The 20525-nt window shown below is 43.3% G+C and overlaps 1 protein-coding gene across 4 annotated transcripts in view; it reads right to left on the reverse strand.

The window, feature by feature from the left end:
• Positions 1–1637: 1637 nt before the first annotated feature.
• The window catches only part of MACF1 (microtubule actin crosslinking factor 1), a gene marked incomplete at its 5' end in the record, with an annotated part of 341117 nt that continues 322229 nt past the window's right edge, over positions 1638–20525 (reverse strand). For 3 of the 4 annotated variants that reach the window (XM_082674679.1, XM_082674680.1, XM_082674678.1), the window contains 9 exons: positions 1638–3176; positions 4284–4413; positions 6949–7059; positions 7580–7791; positions 13991–14059; positions 14877–14994; positions 17932–17949; positions 19018–19092; positions 19981–20135. In XM_082674679.1, coding sequence (XP_082530805.1) covers positions 2920–3176; positions 4284–4413; positions 6949–7059; positions 7580–7791; positions 13991–14059; positions 14877–14994; positions 17932–17949; positions 19018–19092; positions 19981–20135 — 1145 coding nt within the window. In that variant the 3' untranslated portion in view covers positions 1638–2919. The remainder of the gene's footprint in view (positions 3177–4283; positions 4414–6948; positions 7060–7579; positions 7792–13990; positions 14060–14876; positions 14995–17931; positions 17950–19017; positions 19093–19980; positions 20136–20525) is intronic. The other variant, XM_082674681.1, reaches the window with a different exon arrangement.

Here is a 20525-nt window from a genome sequence, read left to right on the forward strand (position 1 = left end):
ATTTAGGATGAGTGAAGATGGCTGTGCCCTTTAAACAATGGCTTCACATTCCCATAAACCAGTGGTGCTGCTCCGTGCTGTGGCCTGAGCCAGAGATGAAGCTGACCAGCTCCCTGCCCTCTAGTGGCTCCCAAGGGTCACCCCAGGGGTGACAGGTGAACATGCAGTCTTTTTGAAGGCAAAACAGAGGTTGTGCTCTGACAGAGGGGCCGGCAAATTGCCTGGATGGGCAGAGGAAGTGGGGACAGGCGATCTGTGAGTGGAATCCTGGAACTCCTCAACTGGATGGGAACTGACATGGGGAGGGTGTCTTGGGAGAAAGTTCTGTCAAACAAGGGCTTCCCCAGCCACCTGGCAACTCTGTGACCTTGGGCAAGTTACTGAACCTCTCTCAGGCTGTCTCTCATCTGTCACTAAGGCTCACGATTGTAGGACTGTGATGGGAATTACATGAGAATGTACACAGAGCACTTAGCACAGTGACTGGCACACAGGAAGCACTCAATACATGTTAGCTATGGTTATTCAAAGCCCCAGAACCTGCCCTCCTCTATCCTAGCAGACACCAAGTTTGCATTACTAATTTAGCACTTGTATCACAGAACTGCAGTTTTAACCCCTTTCCTGCCATCCCTATATTTCCCACATGGTCTTGCACACAGGTGTTCACTGAATGGAAATACACTTCCTGCAGATTGCACCACTAGCTGAGCTTTGTTGCAAAGACTGAGGGAAAGCCTGAACGACTTGGTAAGAAAAACAAGTGACCACGGTCCAGACTTTGAGAAGATGGAGGTCAAGCTCCTTTCAGCATGCTTCTGCAGCCAGAAGGCCGAGAGGGGGAAGCAGATTTGGGTGGAAACGCCACCCTACAAAGTTCTGGCAGCCTGAAGTTACCAATTCCATGGAGAATACAGTAAGCACTTCCTTCAGAATCCATCAGGCTGCACATTCCTTCTAATCTGGGTATTTGGCTTCCAACAGCTTTGGCAAACATGTGTCCATCTCACCAAACTCCCTATCACAAGGGGAGTACGGCCTAATGATGAAGAACACAGGTGGCTGACGTTCAACCCCTCTTATCTCTCAAGTTCCCTAGTTATTTCTTAGTCTAATTCCTGTCATCAGAATTAGTTAATATTTGGCCATTCTAAATATTATAAAGCCAACCAGGGACTGGAGGGAAGAGAACTGCCTGACTTGGACAGGGAGCCGAGGACTAGATTCAAGGTCCTCTTCTGCCATTTATTCATTATGTGATCTCAGGCAGATGACCTTCTCACCCACTTTCCCATTCGTTTCTCCTTCTGTAAAACAAAGGAGGTAAGATTTGATGACCAATTTTGTTTCTACCTCTGAAATTCTACCACTTAACCAGAAATATCAGCATACTGTGAGAATCTGGCCCCATTCTCTCAAAACTCGGGATCTGTGATTTCTAAAACAAAAATCTTCTTACATACTGGTTATTTGTTTAATCACGTAAGTGGGCCAGATAGCCCTACAGATTTACATAACAGTCTGATCCTTTGTTCCCTTGTTAAATAAAATTAATGAGGATAAAATATATAAGAAGAAATCTATTAATGAGCTCCATAATTTATCCATCAAGATATCTGGATCTGAATAATGCACCGAAGTACCTAAAAGAGTCATGTTACACATAAGGTAATGGCTCAGAAGTAAAGCAGGAAATACAAAATATTTGTTACTGCAAGCAATTTTAATACAAAAGTGTGTCTTGTTTTAAACAGTTCATTGGTAGAGCTTCAGTTTCTGCCTCAATTAAAATCAATTGAGATAATCACACAGCAACGTGGTCGGAGCTGAAGAGGAACAGCAGCTAAAAACCAGGAGCCCCAGACAGCCCCTCTTCATGATCACTTGGTCAGCTAACTTTATTACGCACAAAAGAAAAGACGGAAGAAGCAAACGGGACTTCTTAACAAGTGTGCTGGTGAACTCCTTTAAAGGACGAGCGAGTGTTTTATGTCCACGTTTTCAGAATAGGCTTGTGGAATTCATTCCTCAGTTTGTGGGAAGTTGATCGACCATTTTAAATAAATAGCAAAAAATGCAGATAAACAAATCTGTAATTCATGATGCCACCAAGGAGTCTCCCCTTGCCGACGGCCTGGGTCCCGGTGAGCACAGGAGTTATTGGTGGCTGGGCTGGATAGGAAGTTATAAACCAGGACTCTTAAAAACCCCAATGTTCTCACGTTTTCTGAACAGTTATATTTACCCCTGAATTCTAGCAGCTATTTGTCCTTTAAACACCTAGTACTGAAACAGTATTCAAAGACAGTATTGCAATGAACTCCTTTTGCTGTATCATGTGCAAACATTACCTAGATGAGGTTCCCTCTCTTCAGCTAAAATTACACAATATTAAAAACAATGGAAAAAGCAGTCAGAAGTGCCCTCCCCTCAGTTCTTGCTAATTGAGGTGTCCATGATTTACAAAAAAAGAGTTCCTTAAACACTGAAGGATTCTTATTTTTTTTTTTAATATAATTTATCTTGCTGAGACAGCAAGTCAAGTTTATAAAGAAGATGCATTTAGGAATAATCCTAAAAGATAAAGCAGGTTTACAACCCTGCACCGCACAGAAACCCTACTTAGAGGCTTTTTAAAATTTTAATACACATTTGCATCTTGATCTTTTCGCTTATTTTTCTCAAATATTTCATTTCTGGGCCCCATCCATTACAGGGTTACCAGGAGGCAAATTTTATCTACATAAATATTCACATGAAAATAGTAACTTACAAAAAGAAAAAAAATAAGGCAGCTTCATAACACAATTATTCTTTTACACTTTTAACAATATAACTTCTCCCATTCAGAATAAATATACACCCAATGTGTGGAGCAGGATTCAAAGTGGACAGAGGCTTGGGGGTGCTTGTGTAGTGTTACCGCTTGGGACCCGGAGTCCTGGGGGAGGCAGTGGTGGTCTTCTTAGACATGGTGGGGATTTTGGAAGGCTTGTTTAGCCCTCTCCTCGAGCTGCCCTGGCCCCCTGCGGCACTGCTCTCTGAAGTGTCTGAACAAGCAGACTGCGTCTCTAAAAGGTCAAAGTCAGAGGCATCGCTTCCACGCCGGCTGCTGGCCCGACTCCCGGCCCGACTCCCGGCCCGACTCCCAGGGCGACTGGCTGATTTTTTAGGGTCTGGAATTTAAGAATAAAGCCACAGACTTTAATAGAGACAGCATTGGAGGGGGCGGGGGGAAACAAGTTACCAGAGGCCGGGGTTCTTTTTTTTTATTTTTTAAAATTTTTTATTAGCGTATAGCTGATTTACAATGTTGTGTTAACTTCTGCTGTACAGCATCTCCTATTACTTATTAATTTTTTTAACATCTTTATTGGAGTATAATTGCTTTACAATGTTGTGTTAGTTTCGGCTGTATAACAAAGTGAATCAGCTATACGTGTACATATATCCCCATATCCCCTCCCTCTTGCATCTCCCTCCCACCCTCCCTAACCCACCCCTCTAGGTGGTCACAAGAGGCCAGGGTTCTGATCCTAATACCACCTGATATGCTGTGTGACCTTGGGCAAACCACAGCCTTTCTGAACGCCGGTCCTCTCACCTACACAGAAGTTGCTGAAACCCTTTCTGGCTTTGTGCTTCTACTTGAGAAGCATCCTGAGAATTAGAAACCAGCTTCTATCAGCAGCACTGTTAGCTCACACGCCCCATGGTGGAGTCGAGCAGGGCTGTCCCATGGCCTCGGCACAGAGGAGAGCGCCTGGTAGTTGCATGGGCAGACTGAGAATGGGGGCGAAGGGATGGCAAACAGCAGGAAATGGCTCCCAAAAGGAACATCAACAGGTGAGCAGATGTAATCCTTCCCTGACTTCCTCAGCTCCCCGGCAGCGATAATAAATATGGGGTGTCGGAAAAATTACTAGCAACCTGCCAGGTCCCATACTGCACGGGCTTCTGAGGAAGGCCCCGCTGCAGGAGGCCCTTTTCTCCTACTTTCAAATACTATCATTTCTGATCGAGAACAGGTGGTCTGGCTTTGGCTGTGAGAGCATCTGCTGTCAGAAGGCAAGGTTCGAGCTACTTGTACTGACAGGAGAAGAAGTCAAGGTCGGCAGGATATCTGCAGGGCTGTCTTTCAGCATCACACCTCAGTGCTACTCTCATTATTTGCTCCTTGGGGAGCAGTGAAGCATTGCTGAGAGGCTGCTGTTTCCAAATTCCTAGCCTGGCCACTCCCCTCACCCTCATCCTGATGCAGAAGTGCTGGGGCAGGTACTTACCTGCCCGATTAGTTTTGGCACCTGTGGAGGCTGGGGAAGAACTATTGCTAGTATCGCCAGCAAGCGATGTTCGACTCGAATGAAAAGTTGGTGTTGGTCGTTTCAACTTGCTGCCTGTTGATGGAATAATCTTAAAAAAATAAAAATAAAAAGGTCATATTTACTTGGTGTAATCTTTGGTAGAAATTCCACTTTGAAAGGTCTACTTAAGCCCTCCTTATGACTAATCAATTGAAAAGCCAATTAAAAGTCCAGGAAAACAAAGATTTATTTTGAAAGTGTCCTAGGTCATGTATTTTGAAGATTCCCAAAATAAAGGTTTCATGTCCCAATTAAAAGTTTTAAAATGTCTTCCAATACCTTTTACCTTACCGACAAATTTCTACTAAAAAAAAAAAAAAAGATCCTCAAATGGTAAGATTATAGTAGTTATAACAAACAGAAACATGGTAAATGAGTAAAGGAAAAAAATCCAAATACTCCCAAGTATCAAAGTTTTGGGGTTAGAAATGTGACATATGAGTTCTAACCCCAAATATTTAACATGGAGATCCAAGTATTACTCCAATCCCTACTAGATAGATGCAGTAACTTCAGTCAAGTAAAGATCTATTTTCGCACTGGCAGAATGCAGATTAAATTACTTGACTTGATCAAATAAGTGATTAGGAGAAGCACACATGAGTGGGGCTGTGATATCAGGAACAAGGCTCTGAACAAGGGGCCAGAAGAACTGAGCTTGGGTCTGGGCTCTTGGCTTATCTAAATTGGCATCTGTGCCTTCACTTCTCCCAGTGGAAACCAGAGAAGGGTCCTGCCTCTGAGACCTCATTCCTACCACATTCCCTCTCGTTCAGTCCACCGTTGCAACTGGCCTCCTGGCTGTTCCTCCTGTAACAGCCCAGGAAAATTCCCTGTTTGTTGCCTGACTCTCTTGTATTAAAGCAGAAACTCCACAAAAGCAGGGACTTTGTTTTGTTCCCTGTCACACCCTTGGCACCTAATACCACGTCTGGCACAGACGAGGGGCTCAATAAAAACTTGTTGAGTGAGTAAGTCATGTGTGGAAGCACTTCCTAAACTGGAGAAGAGCTGGATAGATGTACATAATCATTACTGCTGCTGATAGGAGCTCCATTTCCCATTTGAGTGTATTTTTTTTTAAAGATTTAATTTGGAGAAAGAATATTTTAAATCTGTTTTAAGTATCACTCATGCCACAGCATGCTATTCCAATTTTTCTTTGAAATCAATCGTGTAAATTGTTTTCCAGGACTTTTAAGATGTTTATACAAAGAGAAGAGTAAAGCAACCCATTGCATGGTGTTTCTTATATCTTCAATTTATAAAGAAAGAGCAAAAGCGACAGAGAGGGATTAACATTCCAGCACAAACCCTCCTGGCCCAAACAGGAGGAAGAGCACCAGTTTCAGAAGCTACTGCTGCTGGGAAGACGTGGCGCCAGAGATGCCGGGCTGGGCGTCCGCGTCAGGACACAGCCTGCAGAACACCAGTGGGTAAGGAAAGATGAAACCTCGAAATGAAATGAAACCAAAGGTAAAACCTTAAGATGAAACAAAAATGCTGATCCATCAGAATCCCATGAGAATTGGCACTTCATAATTAAAACATTAAAAATTTTAGAACTTTTGAGACTTTCATGAAACTGGAGCCATTTAAGGAGAAGAAAAGCAGGATAAGCAGGTTGAGTTGTGGGGTTTTAGTGTCAGTGGGTCCCCAGATCATGTTCTAAGCCAGATGTATTTCTGAATTGGAGTTTTAGCTTGGAGTGGGATGAATCCCAAAGCAGCAAGTCCATTCCTGGGCATTGGCTTCTTGTACCTCCTGCGTTTATTGGCTGAAGCTTTACATGACTAAAGGCAACGCTACCTTTTGCGGCACAAGAACCCAATGTTTCCCAGCAGGAGCTAGAATGCAAATTGTAGTGCTATCACACAAGCCTGTAGTCCACATTTTATTTCTGAAACACTGCTCTTCCAACAGTACTTGGGCATTTTAATGACTGTACTTGAACATGCTTCATTGCTGGCATATGTATTCAAATCAAGGCTATAGAAACCCAAGTGCCTAGGCCAAGGAATTCGAAGCTAAAACCTGAGCCTCAGAGCAGTGTTCACTGATACTGTGTGTGGCTGAAGGAGATGGCACCCACACCCGGACCACTGTGGCGATACCACCATCCCGGGGATGTGGCTCGGGCGGGGGGCGGGGGCACCAGCCACTCTTCTGTCCTAAGCAAAGATAGAACACTGTTGAACATGCACCGTCGTTGAATTTCAAGTGTTCGTAACTCGTCTGTGTCAGATATGACGTTTGGAGGCTCCAAGAGGCCTGATTATAAACAACATCAATCAACAAATCACCACAAATGACCATTGTTTCTCACCCTGAGCAAATATCATTCTAAAGACTGTTAGGAAGCTGTTAAACAATCCAGTCTTAGGCATCTCTTATTTATCTCCAATTTTGGTGAATCCGAGTTAGAAACCCCTGAAAAACACTGGACGAGATGAATCAGCTGTGAGAGCAAGCACCACAGAGATGGAAAAGAGCACGGACTCGTGTCAGGAAGAAGAGCTGGTCAAGTCCTCGGCATGAGCGAGGGCCTGGTCTTGACTGTGTCCTTAGCAAAGCCATACTCTACCTCGGGGCTGGGCAGCTGGAGGTCAGGATAGTGGCTGTCCCTGACAGGGGTGCCAGCTTTACTGTTTACCAACCAGGGTTTGTCATAACAGCGAGAGAACTGAAGTGAAGTCTGTGAAACGGAAATCCAAAGGGAAGGACGGGAATAATTGAAAATGGAACAGAAAGGGAGCAAATTGGGAACATAAAAAAATAAATAAATAGAAGACACTAAATTTTAAAGAAATAGAAGACAAAATAAAATGCACATCAGTCCAACGGGATGAAAGGGACCAGGCAGAAAGGCAACAGCATTCTTCATCCATCACCCGTCGTAACAACAAACTTCTCTGTTAGCTCCAGCAGCACAGATAGTGCCTGGATTTTCAAGATTAGTAACTAGATGGGCTCAAACTCAAAATGGGAATATGTGGAAAGAAGCGCTTTGGACTTAACAACCCGAGTTCCTATTTAATAATGTCCTCTTCAGTCATGTTAAAGGTCCGGATCTGTGTACCACTAGGGCCTGGCCAGCCTGGTCTGCATGTCTTCAAGTGCCTCTCCTCACTGGGGTCTTTCGGGGGCTACACTGAACAATGGACATCCGCAAAGCTGGGAGTGGGGAAGGAGGTCACACTGCAACTTGTACGTACCTTGGTGCCACTGGCTGGGGTGGCTGGAGAAGACGGCATGGACGTACAGCTGTGGTTACTCTGACTAGCACTTGAGCTGGAGCGGGTAGGGGAGGCTGCCCGGGAAGATGGTTTGGACCTTCGGCCCCGTGATCGGAAAGGGGTCATTCCCTGGGATGCCCCCTCAGGTAGGATGAATTTCTCTCTAAGTTCGATGTTAGTTCTACCTCGTGCTAAAAAGGGAATAAACACACACATACAATAACAGTTAACCTTGAAAAAAAAATATCTTTGATGGTCATACAGATGCTTGACCCCATGATAACAGTTATATAATTTATAGGTTTAGTACCATCTGTGGATTCTTTTAGAATAGGGATAAATTCATGATTTATCAGCCTTGTCATGATTCTTACCCACAGCAGACACACTAACTAATAAGCCCCTTGGTTTGCTGTAATAAATAAGTCGGTGTACAAAGCACCATCCCATGCTGTGGTCACGACCTGGCCTTGCCACTGTCCCCTGGGGTCAAGAGAAAGCAGATGAAGCAGTTCACAAACCTCTGAGGTTAAATCAAAACTCCTCTTTTCTCTCTCATAGTACATGTGTACTTTTTGCTCAACTGTTGCAGGATACACGGTAATGAAATAGTAGAGAAAAACAGATCATTGAAACTGACGTCACCTAGACTCTTCTATTTGAATTCAGTCGATAATATTATTAAAGAAAGGGGTACAGGAACTCAGGACAGTAAAAAGATCTGGACTGAATCATTAAGAAGTAAACATGTGGGAGGAGAGAGATCAAGACCATGCACAAAACTTGCCAGTGAGAAACCGTTAAGTCAAAAGCTGAAAGCAATGAGAAGCTGAAGGCACACCTGCAGTGGGAGAGGGACATCCAGCTGGAGAGTCTGGAAACACCACTGAAGGCCAACAGTGCTGTCCTGGGGCTTCCTGGAGCCATCAGACCAGAACCCAAAATCTGGATTCGGTCAGAAGATACCAAGTACAGCCAACACAAACATTAAATGTGAAAGACGTTATGAATTTAGAAGAAATAATTCCTCTGGAATGTGTTCTTAGATTATTCCTCACTGAAAGGTGCTATTCTGCAATCACCTTGTCTGCTCATTCATCCCCAAGCCGCTCACTTTTTAGGATGTACTAGATAGATCTAAACAAACAGGACTGCTGGTAAAGCCTGGGAAAAGGGAACCATTAGAAACAAAGTATTTGTCTTTCTTTCCTCTATTAGATTTTTTACTTTGGCCAGAAACTACAAGTTTAGAAAATTTCAGGTAATTGTGCCTACCCTCTCCTGCCCAGCTCCACATGTCCTCAAGAAATTTGAGGAATCTTGGTAGAATCGGATTTTAAATCAGGTTGCATGAGTGTCCAAGCAGAGAGGTTCTAAATTCCTAAATCAAATCAAAATTCTTTTCAATATACTCAGTTGACGTAACATATCAAAGTATGAAGTTAAAAGGACTAACTTGCATTATCAAAACCCCTGAATTACAGTCCAGGCTCTGCCCCCAACTGGGATCCTTCCCACTCTGGGCCTCCGTTTCCTCAGGCTCACTAGAGGTGATCAGTCAGGCTCACGGATGTCCAAGAGTCCTTCTTGTCTGGACAGTCTAGGATTTTTGGTCCCTGGAATGCTAAGCTGTCTCCTCCCTTCTTAGGCTCCAACAGAACATGCCCTTCAAGGTTCATTCCTTGGCCCTCTGTTCCCTACTCTAACCAACCAGGTTACTCATCCATTTTCCAAACTCCAGCACTTTCCTCAGTGTCCAGTTCTCAAAGGGAATTTCCTTCAGCGCTAACCTAGGTACTTCAGTAAGATTCCACATCGCTAAACACTTATTTATCTTATGTTTGCTAAAGGGCCAAGCACAAGGGTGGACACACAACAAGCACTGAGTTAACAGGGACAAATGGAAATCATTACTCAGCTGAGGACTTGGACCCCAGAAGAACTGTTCATGGCCCTAAGCCATAAAGAACTTCAGACATGTGGTTTAAACCTAGTAGAGATTTAACAGTTCACTGAGCCCACCCTCCCAGAAAACAACACAGTGACACAAGAGGAAGACTCTGAAATGGCATTGCAGATGAGGGCAATGACATCTTAAGTGTAACGATACTAACGTGTTCTCCATGCACTGTACAGTTTACAGAGTGTGATCACGTGTAATACTGCACTTGACTGTTGTCAGCGACCAGTCAGCATCCCCATGTCACAAAGGAACTGAAGCATTCAGAGGCTGAGGTCAAGGAGCGCTGTGGCAGAACTGGGACCAGAACCAAGGTCTTCCACCTGGGCTGCCTTCTGCCCGGCCCAGCTCCTTGCATGCATCTACGCTAGCTCATCCCACTCCGCCTTCCTCCCCACCACACTACTGTAACCACTGGCAAAGGTTACGGACAACTTCTGCCTCAGGGGGATGCTTTTAGACTGTAGAAAGGTTGAGGTCTACAGAAAAGTACAAAGAATAAAAATTGCTTCATCTTAGGGGACAGCACTATTAAAACGTTGGTGTCTTTATTCCTTTGCACAACGGTGTGTGTACGTGTGTGTGTATATATATATATAAAAGATACAAAAATATCAGAAACATTCCTCCATGCCTGAGGAATAACTTGCATAACTTCAGCTAGCTGCAAAGTATTGTTTCATCATATCGACATAATTTATTTCACCAACCTTGTATTTTGTTCACAATTTTTAAAACACTGTACACAACGCTGTGACAAACTACTTGTAAAAAGTTTTTGTGCCCACCCATGATGACTTCCTTAGGATAAATTTCTACAAGTGATCTGCTGGGGAGAAAGGATGCACACTTAAGGTTTTTGATACTTGTCAACTGACCTACAAAATTTTATACCAATGTACACTCTCAAAAATAATGTATGAATATATTCAATTTACTTCACTCCAGCCAATGCTCTCTGTATTAAAAGAGAGTGTGTGTACACATATGTGTCAGGTAAAAACCCTGATAATTTGACAGGTAAAAACACCTCTCTGCTGTTGTCATTTGCACTCGGGGGAGTTACTATTTTGTTCTTGAAACACTCTCCTCCCTCGGCTTCCAGGGCCCCCGCTCTCCTGCCTCTCCCCCTTCTCCCAACTACTCCATCCCACCCACTTCTTAAACGCCGATGTTCCCCTGGTTCCATCCACAGTCCTGTTCTCCCTCTTAGACTTTTGACCTGGTGATGAGTTCATGCATCTGAGACTTCAGCACCATCATACGGTCCTGCCTAACTCTCAAATACATCCCCAGCATAGACCTCTCCTGGATGCCAGAGCCTTACACCCAACTGATTAGACACGACTGAAGCCTGAAACCTGGTTGTTGACGTAGGTCCCTCCCTCCTGATGGCAGTTCAGTCTACTATTGATTCCACCTTCTAATGCCTCTTGAATCCCTAAGCCCTTCCTGTACCCCTTACAATTACATGGTTCATGGAGTATCTCCTCCACCCTGGACCACTGTAACAGGCTTCCAAATGGTCTCCTTGTTTCTCATCTTAAAGTCATCCCTCCCTCACTCCTCATTCCCCACACTGAATTTCTAAATAAAAACCTGATCTCTCTAAACAGCTCCAAATCTTTCCATGGTCTTTCACTGCTTACAGCAGAATTTCCCAAACTGAGGTTTTTGAGGGGTTTCCTATGAAGAGGAGTTTCGTAAACACTGGATTCTACATTTCTCTCCCTAATGCAATCAATCAGCATTTTATAAGCTCTGAGAAGTCCTGCAGCAAAGAAACCTGTTTAGTTTTAACTCAGTGTTTTCCAAACGCATTTGACCATGATTTTTTGGTTTTTTGAATATCACATTTTGGGGCCCAGAACCCAAAGACAGCCATTTCAAGTTCAGTTTTTCAACCACCAGAGAGACCACCATTTTCTAAGAGACTGACTACCGATGTTGGCTGGAACAGGCTTGTTAGTTAAAATTCAGTTCTATTGTTTAATGGGTAGAGTTTCAGTATAACAAGATGAAGAGTTTTGTGGATGGGTGATTGTGATGGTAGCACAACAGTGTGAATGTACGTAATGCTACTGACCTGTACACTTAAAAATGGTCAGGATGGTAAGTTTTTATGTTATGTGTATTTTACCATAATAATAAAAAAAATCAGTTCTAAGCCAAATTGTGTCTTTTAAATCGTCATAAAGTTTTTCTAGATTTTCAGTAAAATTTGGGGAATTAATCTGCCTAATGCTCAGAAACATTCCCGGAACCCTCGGGTAAATGTGCGCCGATTCACTAGGCAGGGACGTTGTTTTACCTCCATCCAAACATCATGATTTCCTTTGCCGTGGCTCAGTTCAGAAAGTGAAATCTCCAATTCTGGCAGTACCAGGAACCTACCTAGTTGAATACTTTTACCTTTTACACTTGGCTAAAGCAACGTGCAGTCTGAGACAACTTTCATCTTCTTAAACAACTGTGTAAAGGCAGATAACACGATTGTGCAACACTGGTATTATAACCCCGTCGTACATTTGGTACTGTCCTCAGAATAACATTCTCTATGGTGCAGAGAGCCAAGGAAATGCAACCCAAATGAATAAAAAAAAAATCCACCCCAAGTGGTGCTTCTGTAAGCCACAGTAATCCTCACAGAACCCTAGGTAGCTTCAAGGAACTTTTCTCTTTGTGATGTTCATGCCCTTGTAAGTCATGTATTACATCCACCTGGGCCTTTAAGTGTTCCCCTCGTAGCACAATTTTTTATTTGCTTAGATGTAGCTCATCCTGTCCCTCACTAGTATTATGAGGGATTATGATATCTAAGGAGTATGATATCTAAGACTGCTGGGAGTTCTTGACCCTGTAGTCAATGGAATTGGGATGAGGGCATTCCTGGAAAGGCACAGGGGAAAGCCTTACCTTGTTTGCTCCAAGGGATGCTGAAAAAGGCTACTATGTTCCATAGAAAATAGCTCCTAGATGGCCCTCCCAAATCTCCTTGGGGTTCCAATGTCTAGCTAACAAGATAAGGAAAAAGCAAGCAGTGTTCTCCTTGGCCAGCAGCACAATGTTATCGTAAAGAGAGCAAGTACAGCAGGCAGCAAACAGGCAGTCAAAGATTCCAAAATGTCACATGCAGTATCTCTTTTGTTTAGTTCAATCACACACAGCATGAAAAATAAAACCTTATTAATAGACTTGGAAAGGAATAATGTTGTTTTACTGAGTTAAGGTTAAAAAGAGAGATATATATATATAGCTCCTCATTTAAAACAATCAGAGGGTACTTTTATATCAAAGAAATTGGTTTGCAATATAATTAAGTTCTAAAACTAATTTAAACCCGCTCTAGTTTTTATCAGAATAGGTGTTTTTAAGACTAACTACTTTATAAAAAGGAAATCCTAATGAAAATTATTACTCTATTATTACTCTGGTTTATTGGAGTAAATGCAGAATGAGTTAAGAGGAACTAATTCATAAGCGTATCTGAATTCATGTGAGAACCTTTAGCTTCAAATGCTTCAGATTCTGACTATAAATCACTTCCAAAGAAGTGACATAACAGTATTGTAAACATTTCTGCTCAGCTTATAAGTAAGCCTTACTAACTTAATTACGTAGTTGGAACCAGTAAAACACATGTAAAAAAGGGTGGTGGGGCTTCCCTGGTGGCGCAGTGGTTGGGAATCTGCCTGCCAATGCAGGGGACACGGGTTCGAGCCCTGGTCTGGGAGGATCCCACATGCCGCGGAGCAACTAGCCCCGTGAGCCACAATTACTGAGCCTGCGCGTCTGGAGCCTGTGCTCCGCAACGGGAGAGGCCGCGATAGTGAGAGGCCCGCGCACCGCGATGAGGAGTGGCCCCCACTTGCCGCAACTAGAGAAAGCCCTCGCACGGAAACGAAGAGCCAACACAGCCATAAATAAATAAATAAAATTAAAAAAAAAAAAAAAGGGTGGTGGTGGGTATGTTAGCATCTGAGACACAGCATGGAGGTCAGGAGCCAGACGGTGTTGGATGTGAATCCTGTCTCCGCCATTAGCTGCCTCTCCTCGGGCAAGTTATGTACCTTTCCTATGCTTCAATTTCCTATTCTATAAAATGGAGATAATAATAGTAGCTACACCTCCTAGAGGTGTAAATGTGTTATTATTATTTGTAAGGTCTTATAATAAACAGTGTGTGGTATATAAAGCTATAAGTATTTGTTAAATAAACAGAAACTCAGAACAAATTCCACGGGTACTGTCTCAACAGGCATATTTTGTTTTGTCAACTTATAATAGTTAGAAAAGCTATGGTTTGGCTATTTCAAAGCATTCATAAAGGCAGCAGATACCACAGAGCCAAGAGATGCTACAGTTTAAAAAGCAAAGCCATTCTCAACGGGCTGGGATGTGGGTAAGAGGGACAAAGCTTAAAAGCCAACCTATGGGAGACTGACTGGAAATTGAAGAGCTGGAATCAGAGCGCTTTATTTTACTCCCAGGATGGTGAACTAGAATAAAAAATATATAAACACAAAGAAACAGAGCAGGAAACGCAGAAACTGGTCAAGAAAGACAAACTGGCAGACAGTGGGGGAGCCTCCTGTGTACCCACATGCAGCTTGGCTAACAGGAGAAAGGAAAGGAGCAGTTGAATGGGATGTAGCAACTGGAATCTGATCATCCCCCGCTTGCTGCGGCCCTCACACGCCTCTAGCTGCAGATGCCATCACTCACATTGAGTTGACTGTTATCTTTGGCCTTTGGGCTAAAAGAGTAGACCATTCTCTTTGGCCTTTGGGCCTTTTTACGTTGAAGCAGACTGAGACCCCATGGACTTACTTAGGTGACCATATGCCTCACAATGCAGTGCCCAGGCTCACTGCTAGGTGTTCTCTATTCCCCTCCCTGGTTAAGGGAGCTCCCAGCCCTCCCCTGCCTAGGAGGGGCCCGATACCCTCTCTGAGTTTCAGACACGGGAATTACAGGCAAAGTCATCTGCAGCACTAACAGGGAACCGACAGGGCTTCTTTCTAGGCTGGGGTTAATTTAACCCCTCACACAGAAACATTTGATGACATCAATAAATTCCCAATTCTCGTTAGTGTGTCCCTGGAAACCCGTCTCCCCTGACAGCATCAAACCCTCCTGCTCTCTCTCCCTGGTCTGCCCTGCACCCGAGTCCCAATCTGTGCTAGTGGGATGACACCTGGCAGCTTAACAACAGAATCAACAAACAGACCCCACCACCAACACCCTGTGGAATCATGAAAGATCAGCGGCGAGGGCGTAGCTAACAAATAACACGAGCTCAGAACGGCTTCTTACCTCGGCAGGGGTCATTTTTCACTAGGAATTCATCCAGGGCCATCCATCCTCCCCCAACACGGACCATCACTGTGCTGCGCAGGATGCGGACCAGCCGCAGCTGCTGGGAGTCCCCAAACTGCAGGGCCAAGGGGAAACGGTGAGCGAAGGCGCCCGAGAGCAGGGCTAGACTTTCTTCCCTAAGCAGACTGTATTCAGATAGAATGACAATTTCACAGTTTGGGGGCAATTTTACTTCTCACTATTTTGCATTTTCCCCAAAAAACTTAAAATATGGAAAAGCTAAAGGTCATTATTTTGACGTACTTTCTGTTCGGATAAAGTTAACTGTTGATGGTTGCGACCCTGCTCCAGAGGGGAGGAAGGAGGACAGACAAGGCATTAGCTCCCTTTGATTCCTTTAAAGATTCTGCCCAAATTTAAATCCAATGATACAATTCTTTGTTAAGCTAGCTTGTTTCCATAAAAGAAAAGGTAGCTCTAAGGTGGATGTCAGCTTCTGAATACAGTGTGCTCAAAAGTTAAATGGAGAACAGCAAATCATATTTCAAATCTCAAGGAAAACCTTGCAAAGCATCACCATTATTACAAGCTTAGAAAGAAATTTGATTTTCCACATCATTTTCAGAAATAAACCCCTAAGTATTCTCTAATTGTGTTGTCACCAGCAGAAAATTTTCTTCAGCTGAACAAATGATTAGTGTTTATACTAAAATTTAGTTGAAGAAATTAAAATTTATATCTACCATGCTGATTGTAAGTAGTTTTCAACAATCATTTTGGGATGTTAAAACAAGCATGATTTTCTGATATTTATTTTTCCTTTTTTTCTTGCCAAATATTCCTACTTCCCAGCCCTATCAACATCTGGAGTTTCCCACTGCATAAATTATCCTCTTCCCAAAATAAAAGTTAAGAGGTAACAAAAGAGAATCATGCTGAGATCTCAAAACAAAAATCAAACATATGGTTGGAGAAATGGAATTCCTAAAATTGTTTAATTTAAGGAGAATGTTGAGGGGGGTAATTTAATCACTTAATTAGGATTTTCAAAGTTGTAGAGGAGAACCATAACTTTGAAAGAAGGCACAAAAATTAAAAATGCCAGAAAGGATGTTTAAGGATGTTGGTTAAGGACCCGTAACCAACCCCCCTCAAAATTAATATTTCTGTGGTAATTCTCTGTATTACGTTGCACTGATTCAAGCTCACTGTTTATACAGGCAAGGTGATTGAAAAAAATATCATCCCCCACCCAAGCCCTTTTCTTTGAAAATAAAAATGGTCCTACATCTTTCATCTCATGCAGGTTTTAGGTTTTCATACAAAGTGACTGCAGCCACAGCATGGTGTAGTGTAAAGAGCACTGAAGTCGGGACCCAGAAACATGAGGGAATAAAGGTCCTGTCCCGGGAAGGAAGCTGCCCTCAGACACTGGCCCCATGCGTGGGAACGGGGAGGCCCCTTGGGAGGAACTGAGGATTCCACCAGACCCAAGGGCAGTGCCAGCCCGAGTCACTGTTTGGGGTCCTCTCTGGATAAGTGAGGGGAAGAAGGAAATAAGGGCCAATGTGTCCTCCAGAGGGAATCAGGAAGGAACCCCAAGCTGTACTTTATTCTTACATTACTGTGCCCTGTAATTTATTTGTCAACCTTTAGAATTAACTCCACTGATTTCATTCTTGTTTCCCCCTTAATTTCTTACTAAAGCTCTCTCTGAAAGATTCTAACTTGCTTTTACTGAGCTATAGGGAAAAGGAGGTTTGACCCAAGCCGGGGGCCAAAGTGTCTGGGGGAGGCCAGAGAGATGAATGTGGAAGGAGTTATAGCAGCTCTAAAAACAGGGACCTGCAGGAATCTGGCAGAGAGGGGTTGCCAGTGAGGCAAAAACCTCCTAACAGTCTTAGAGGCAACAACAGTAAGCTCTGCTTCCTTCTCTGCGTCACTGCTCTAACATTTGCTGTGTGACTGTTGGCACAGTGGTCCTTAAGGCCTCAGGTGCCTCGTGTATAAAGTGAAACTTCATAATTCTGTTCCAAACATTGGAACTAACCCTCTGACCCTCTGCTGGTCAGTGGAGTAGAGGAGGACATCGGTGCCACTTCAAAGGGGCCCCTGGTACCCACATGCAGTCATTAGCAAACAGGTACAACCTTTAGGTACTACTTGGCACTCTTACGCAATGACTTATTTAAAGCCAGTTTGACTGTTCTTGTCTTTAGTTTCTTTCCATCCTTCGTTCTTCCCACTGGCCCAGAATGTTACTGTAGTTGGTGGTTAAAGCAGTGCCTGGAACTTTGAGTGAAGGCTTCAAATCAACTATTAGTGTTTCTGATTTCATATCACAAGACGAATTTTACCCATGCAACTTCCTTCCACTTTAAGACATAGGACCCCAGAGCCCTCAAAGAGATCTAAAAGGTTAGAGTTACCAAGTGGAGTCAAAAGCATTCAATCTTTGCAAGTCTAATTTGATCCCATTAGATTATGCTGGCTGGCCATAATCGGCAAACGTCAGGCTACAAGCCAAGTATGAGTTCCACACTCCTTCTCACATCCCTTATGATTATAAAATGTAACGTAAGCACAGGTAACTAAAATTTTAGTAAGGTATTTAAACACAGTATCTTAAATACCCTAAGACTTTTCTGACTTAGTGTGCATTATAAAATTTGTGTTAACGGTCAAAAGACTTGGGTGTAAATCAGAACTGTGCTGTCTGGTATTCTGACAAGACTGGGCTCTTTTTTAGAAGTGGGATGGATTGATACCATAGCTTTAACTTCCCCAGAACCATACTACTTTTAACTCAGCCCACCAAAATATCGTCGTCAGCCAATCTAATTTTAAATGGAAAATTATATATACTTATATCCTTTTGCTTCTGAGACAGCTTTACAATACTAGCCCTGCTATCAGTTTCTCCACTTGGTAAGACTACCAGGCACGACCCAGGCATGCTTCAGATTAAGTCCTCTCCCCACAGCAAAGAACAGGCAGCATTAGCCACACAGACCATTTCCACCAAAAATAACATTTGCAAGGCACACTGTACCTGATTGCCGAGGAAGAACTACAGACAGTAAGAGTTAAGGATGGAGGAAAAGGAAGAAAAAAAAAAAAAGAGAGAGAAAAGAACGTTTTGTCAAATTAACACTAAGGAATGAAAATCACGTAATCATATTACCAGTTCCATGCAGAACAACACATACTGACCATATTCTTTGTTAACTCATTTCTCTCACAGGTAATTAAAAAAAAAGAAATAAAACCATTATAAGATTGCTTGGAGCCTTATTAACTCAAAACCCTGGGCTGGATCCAAGGCAGAGTCACCCAACACTCCACCCCCTGGCTCAGAGCAGCACAGTGTGACTCTGCTGGACCTTGAAGACAGTTGTGACGTGCTAATGGAACCTCATTTTCCTGTTTCTAACTGGGTGCATGTAACTATGCTATCTGGCCATCTAAATCCTCTCTGACAATCCTAGATCTTCCTTAGGACTGTAGAGAACCCTGACAAACTGCTGGATACATTTTAGGGGTCCTGTCATAGATCCCTTCTGTGCCCCACCCTGGTCCCCAAAGAAGCTAAAACACAGCACAGTTCACTCAGTTATGGCCTCGCTCGGCACAGCTTTCCAGGGAAGACTACTGAGCAGGCTGAGCGTCCTGTGGGGCCTGGACAGAGTTTCTCCAGCCCTTTCTGAGCCTGCGAGCCACTTGGGCTCACAATGACCAGCTCTCTGGGGGCAATGGTCAGTCATTAGATAATTGTTTCCTTATCTTATGATAAAGGTGCCTCCATTTCCTCAAAGACCTGTTTGGCAGTGAAGAGAGGGCTCTGAAATGTCTCCTATGTTGGATCCCATACAAGCTACTGCTGGCTACATACGGCACTATTTTCCAGATGCAACTATGTGGGGCACTAAAGCTCAGCTCACAGGACACCTGATAATTGGCACCTACAGAGGTGAGGGCCACAGACTGATCGCATTGCAAGTCTCCACTGGCTTTGGTACTCCAAGCATCGGTGACGGGAAGGTGGGATCAGCCATCTGCTGTGTGTCAGGCTGCTTTCACCTGTAAGGGCCACACAGCAGGAATGACCACCACAAAGGACTGGTTTTCTCTTTCTTACCCGGTATTTATTCTCTCCAATCTGCTCCACCTGAAACCTTTTTGCACATTTACACTGAGCCACTTGTCTTGTGACCTATTGGTTGTGAACAACAGAAAAAGAGAAAAGTGTGAAGGGTAAAGCAAGACTTCCTCTGCAGAGAAACAAAGGTTTTTATATGTCATCAGAGAAGCTCTTCATTACATACTTTTTAGGCACCTCAGGCTTTTGACACATGTGTTTATCTTCTATTGTGAGTCTCACTAACTGGGATACTCAGACGCTGAGTATGAAAGGAATTCCCCAGTAATGATACAACAACACATTCTTCCATCCTGCTTCAAAATTTCCTCAAATGTGCTAATACGCACGCATCAATATTAACTGACTAATAAAGCAAACTATGAGCTGATTTAAATGTCAACCTAGGAGCCCAAATTCCCTGGAAGTCAGTCCTGGGGTGCTCCAAGCCACTCTCCAAGACCAGGCCCACTGCCTCTCCCATCCCAGGATGTGCTACCAATGAATTCACACTTTTTGGTGTGATACAATTTTCAGTGTGATACAGTTCTTAATTAGGCAGAAAGTTTGGTGGGTACACATCATCTTAAACATTACTTTTATGTATCACCCCTTAAATGCTACACATGAAGACGCTCTCCTGCATCCCGAGGTAGGATCTCAGGACTGAGAGATGAGTCTGTTCTAAGCAACATGGTGCCCTGGAGAGGTTCTCTGCAAGCTGCAGAGCACCACACAGAGGTGACTCACTTAGGTAACAATTCATTGAGACTGAGCTACAGCTCAAGAGTCGGACATCCACTGGGGCAACACCATCCAAAAGGGGATCCCCAAAAAGAACTCCAGATAATCACCTCCCAACAGACACGCTAAAGGGCTGATACGGCAATTACACCCAACCAAATTCAGGACAGTAGTAACCTATGGTCAAAAATGTACTCCAAATACAACTCTTTCCCGTACCTCATCTTCAATTTTATCTGCATCAGTTGTTGGTCGATAAGCATCCTTGTTGGGATGGAGAGCGGCCACGAATTCATAGTAATCAATGTAGCCATCCCCATCGCGGTCAAAAATGTCAGCAACAGCAGTCATCTCTAACTTGGTAGTAGGGAACTCTGGAGAAAATCAATCACATTTTGGAACGTTAACTAAGAGGGCTTACTTGGTTGGTTGGTGGTTGTATAAATACTTCTTTAAAAAAAAATTTGTCTTGATTTTTTTCTGGAAAACAGTACACAGTCCTTTTAGAAAACTTAGAAAATATAAAATATTATAAAGATAAAAATCACCAAAAAAAAAATTACGCAGAGCATACTCAGGTTTTTGGCATTTTTGCTTATAGACTCATCTACCCCCCTCCCCAATGCAATTTAAAACCAGAGGCCTACCAACAAACTTCAGAATTTACTTATCCACTCCACTGTTGTTGGATATATAGATTATTTCAGGAGAGCGACAATTTGGAATTAATAGGATAAAGTTTTTCTACATTTAGATTACTGCCT

Source organism: Grampus griseus (assembly GCF_964374135.1).
Source record: "Grampus griseus genome assembly, chromosome: 1".
Lineage (NCBI taxonomy): Eukaryota > Metazoa > Chordata > Mammalia > Artiodactyla > Delphinidae > Grampus > Grampus griseus.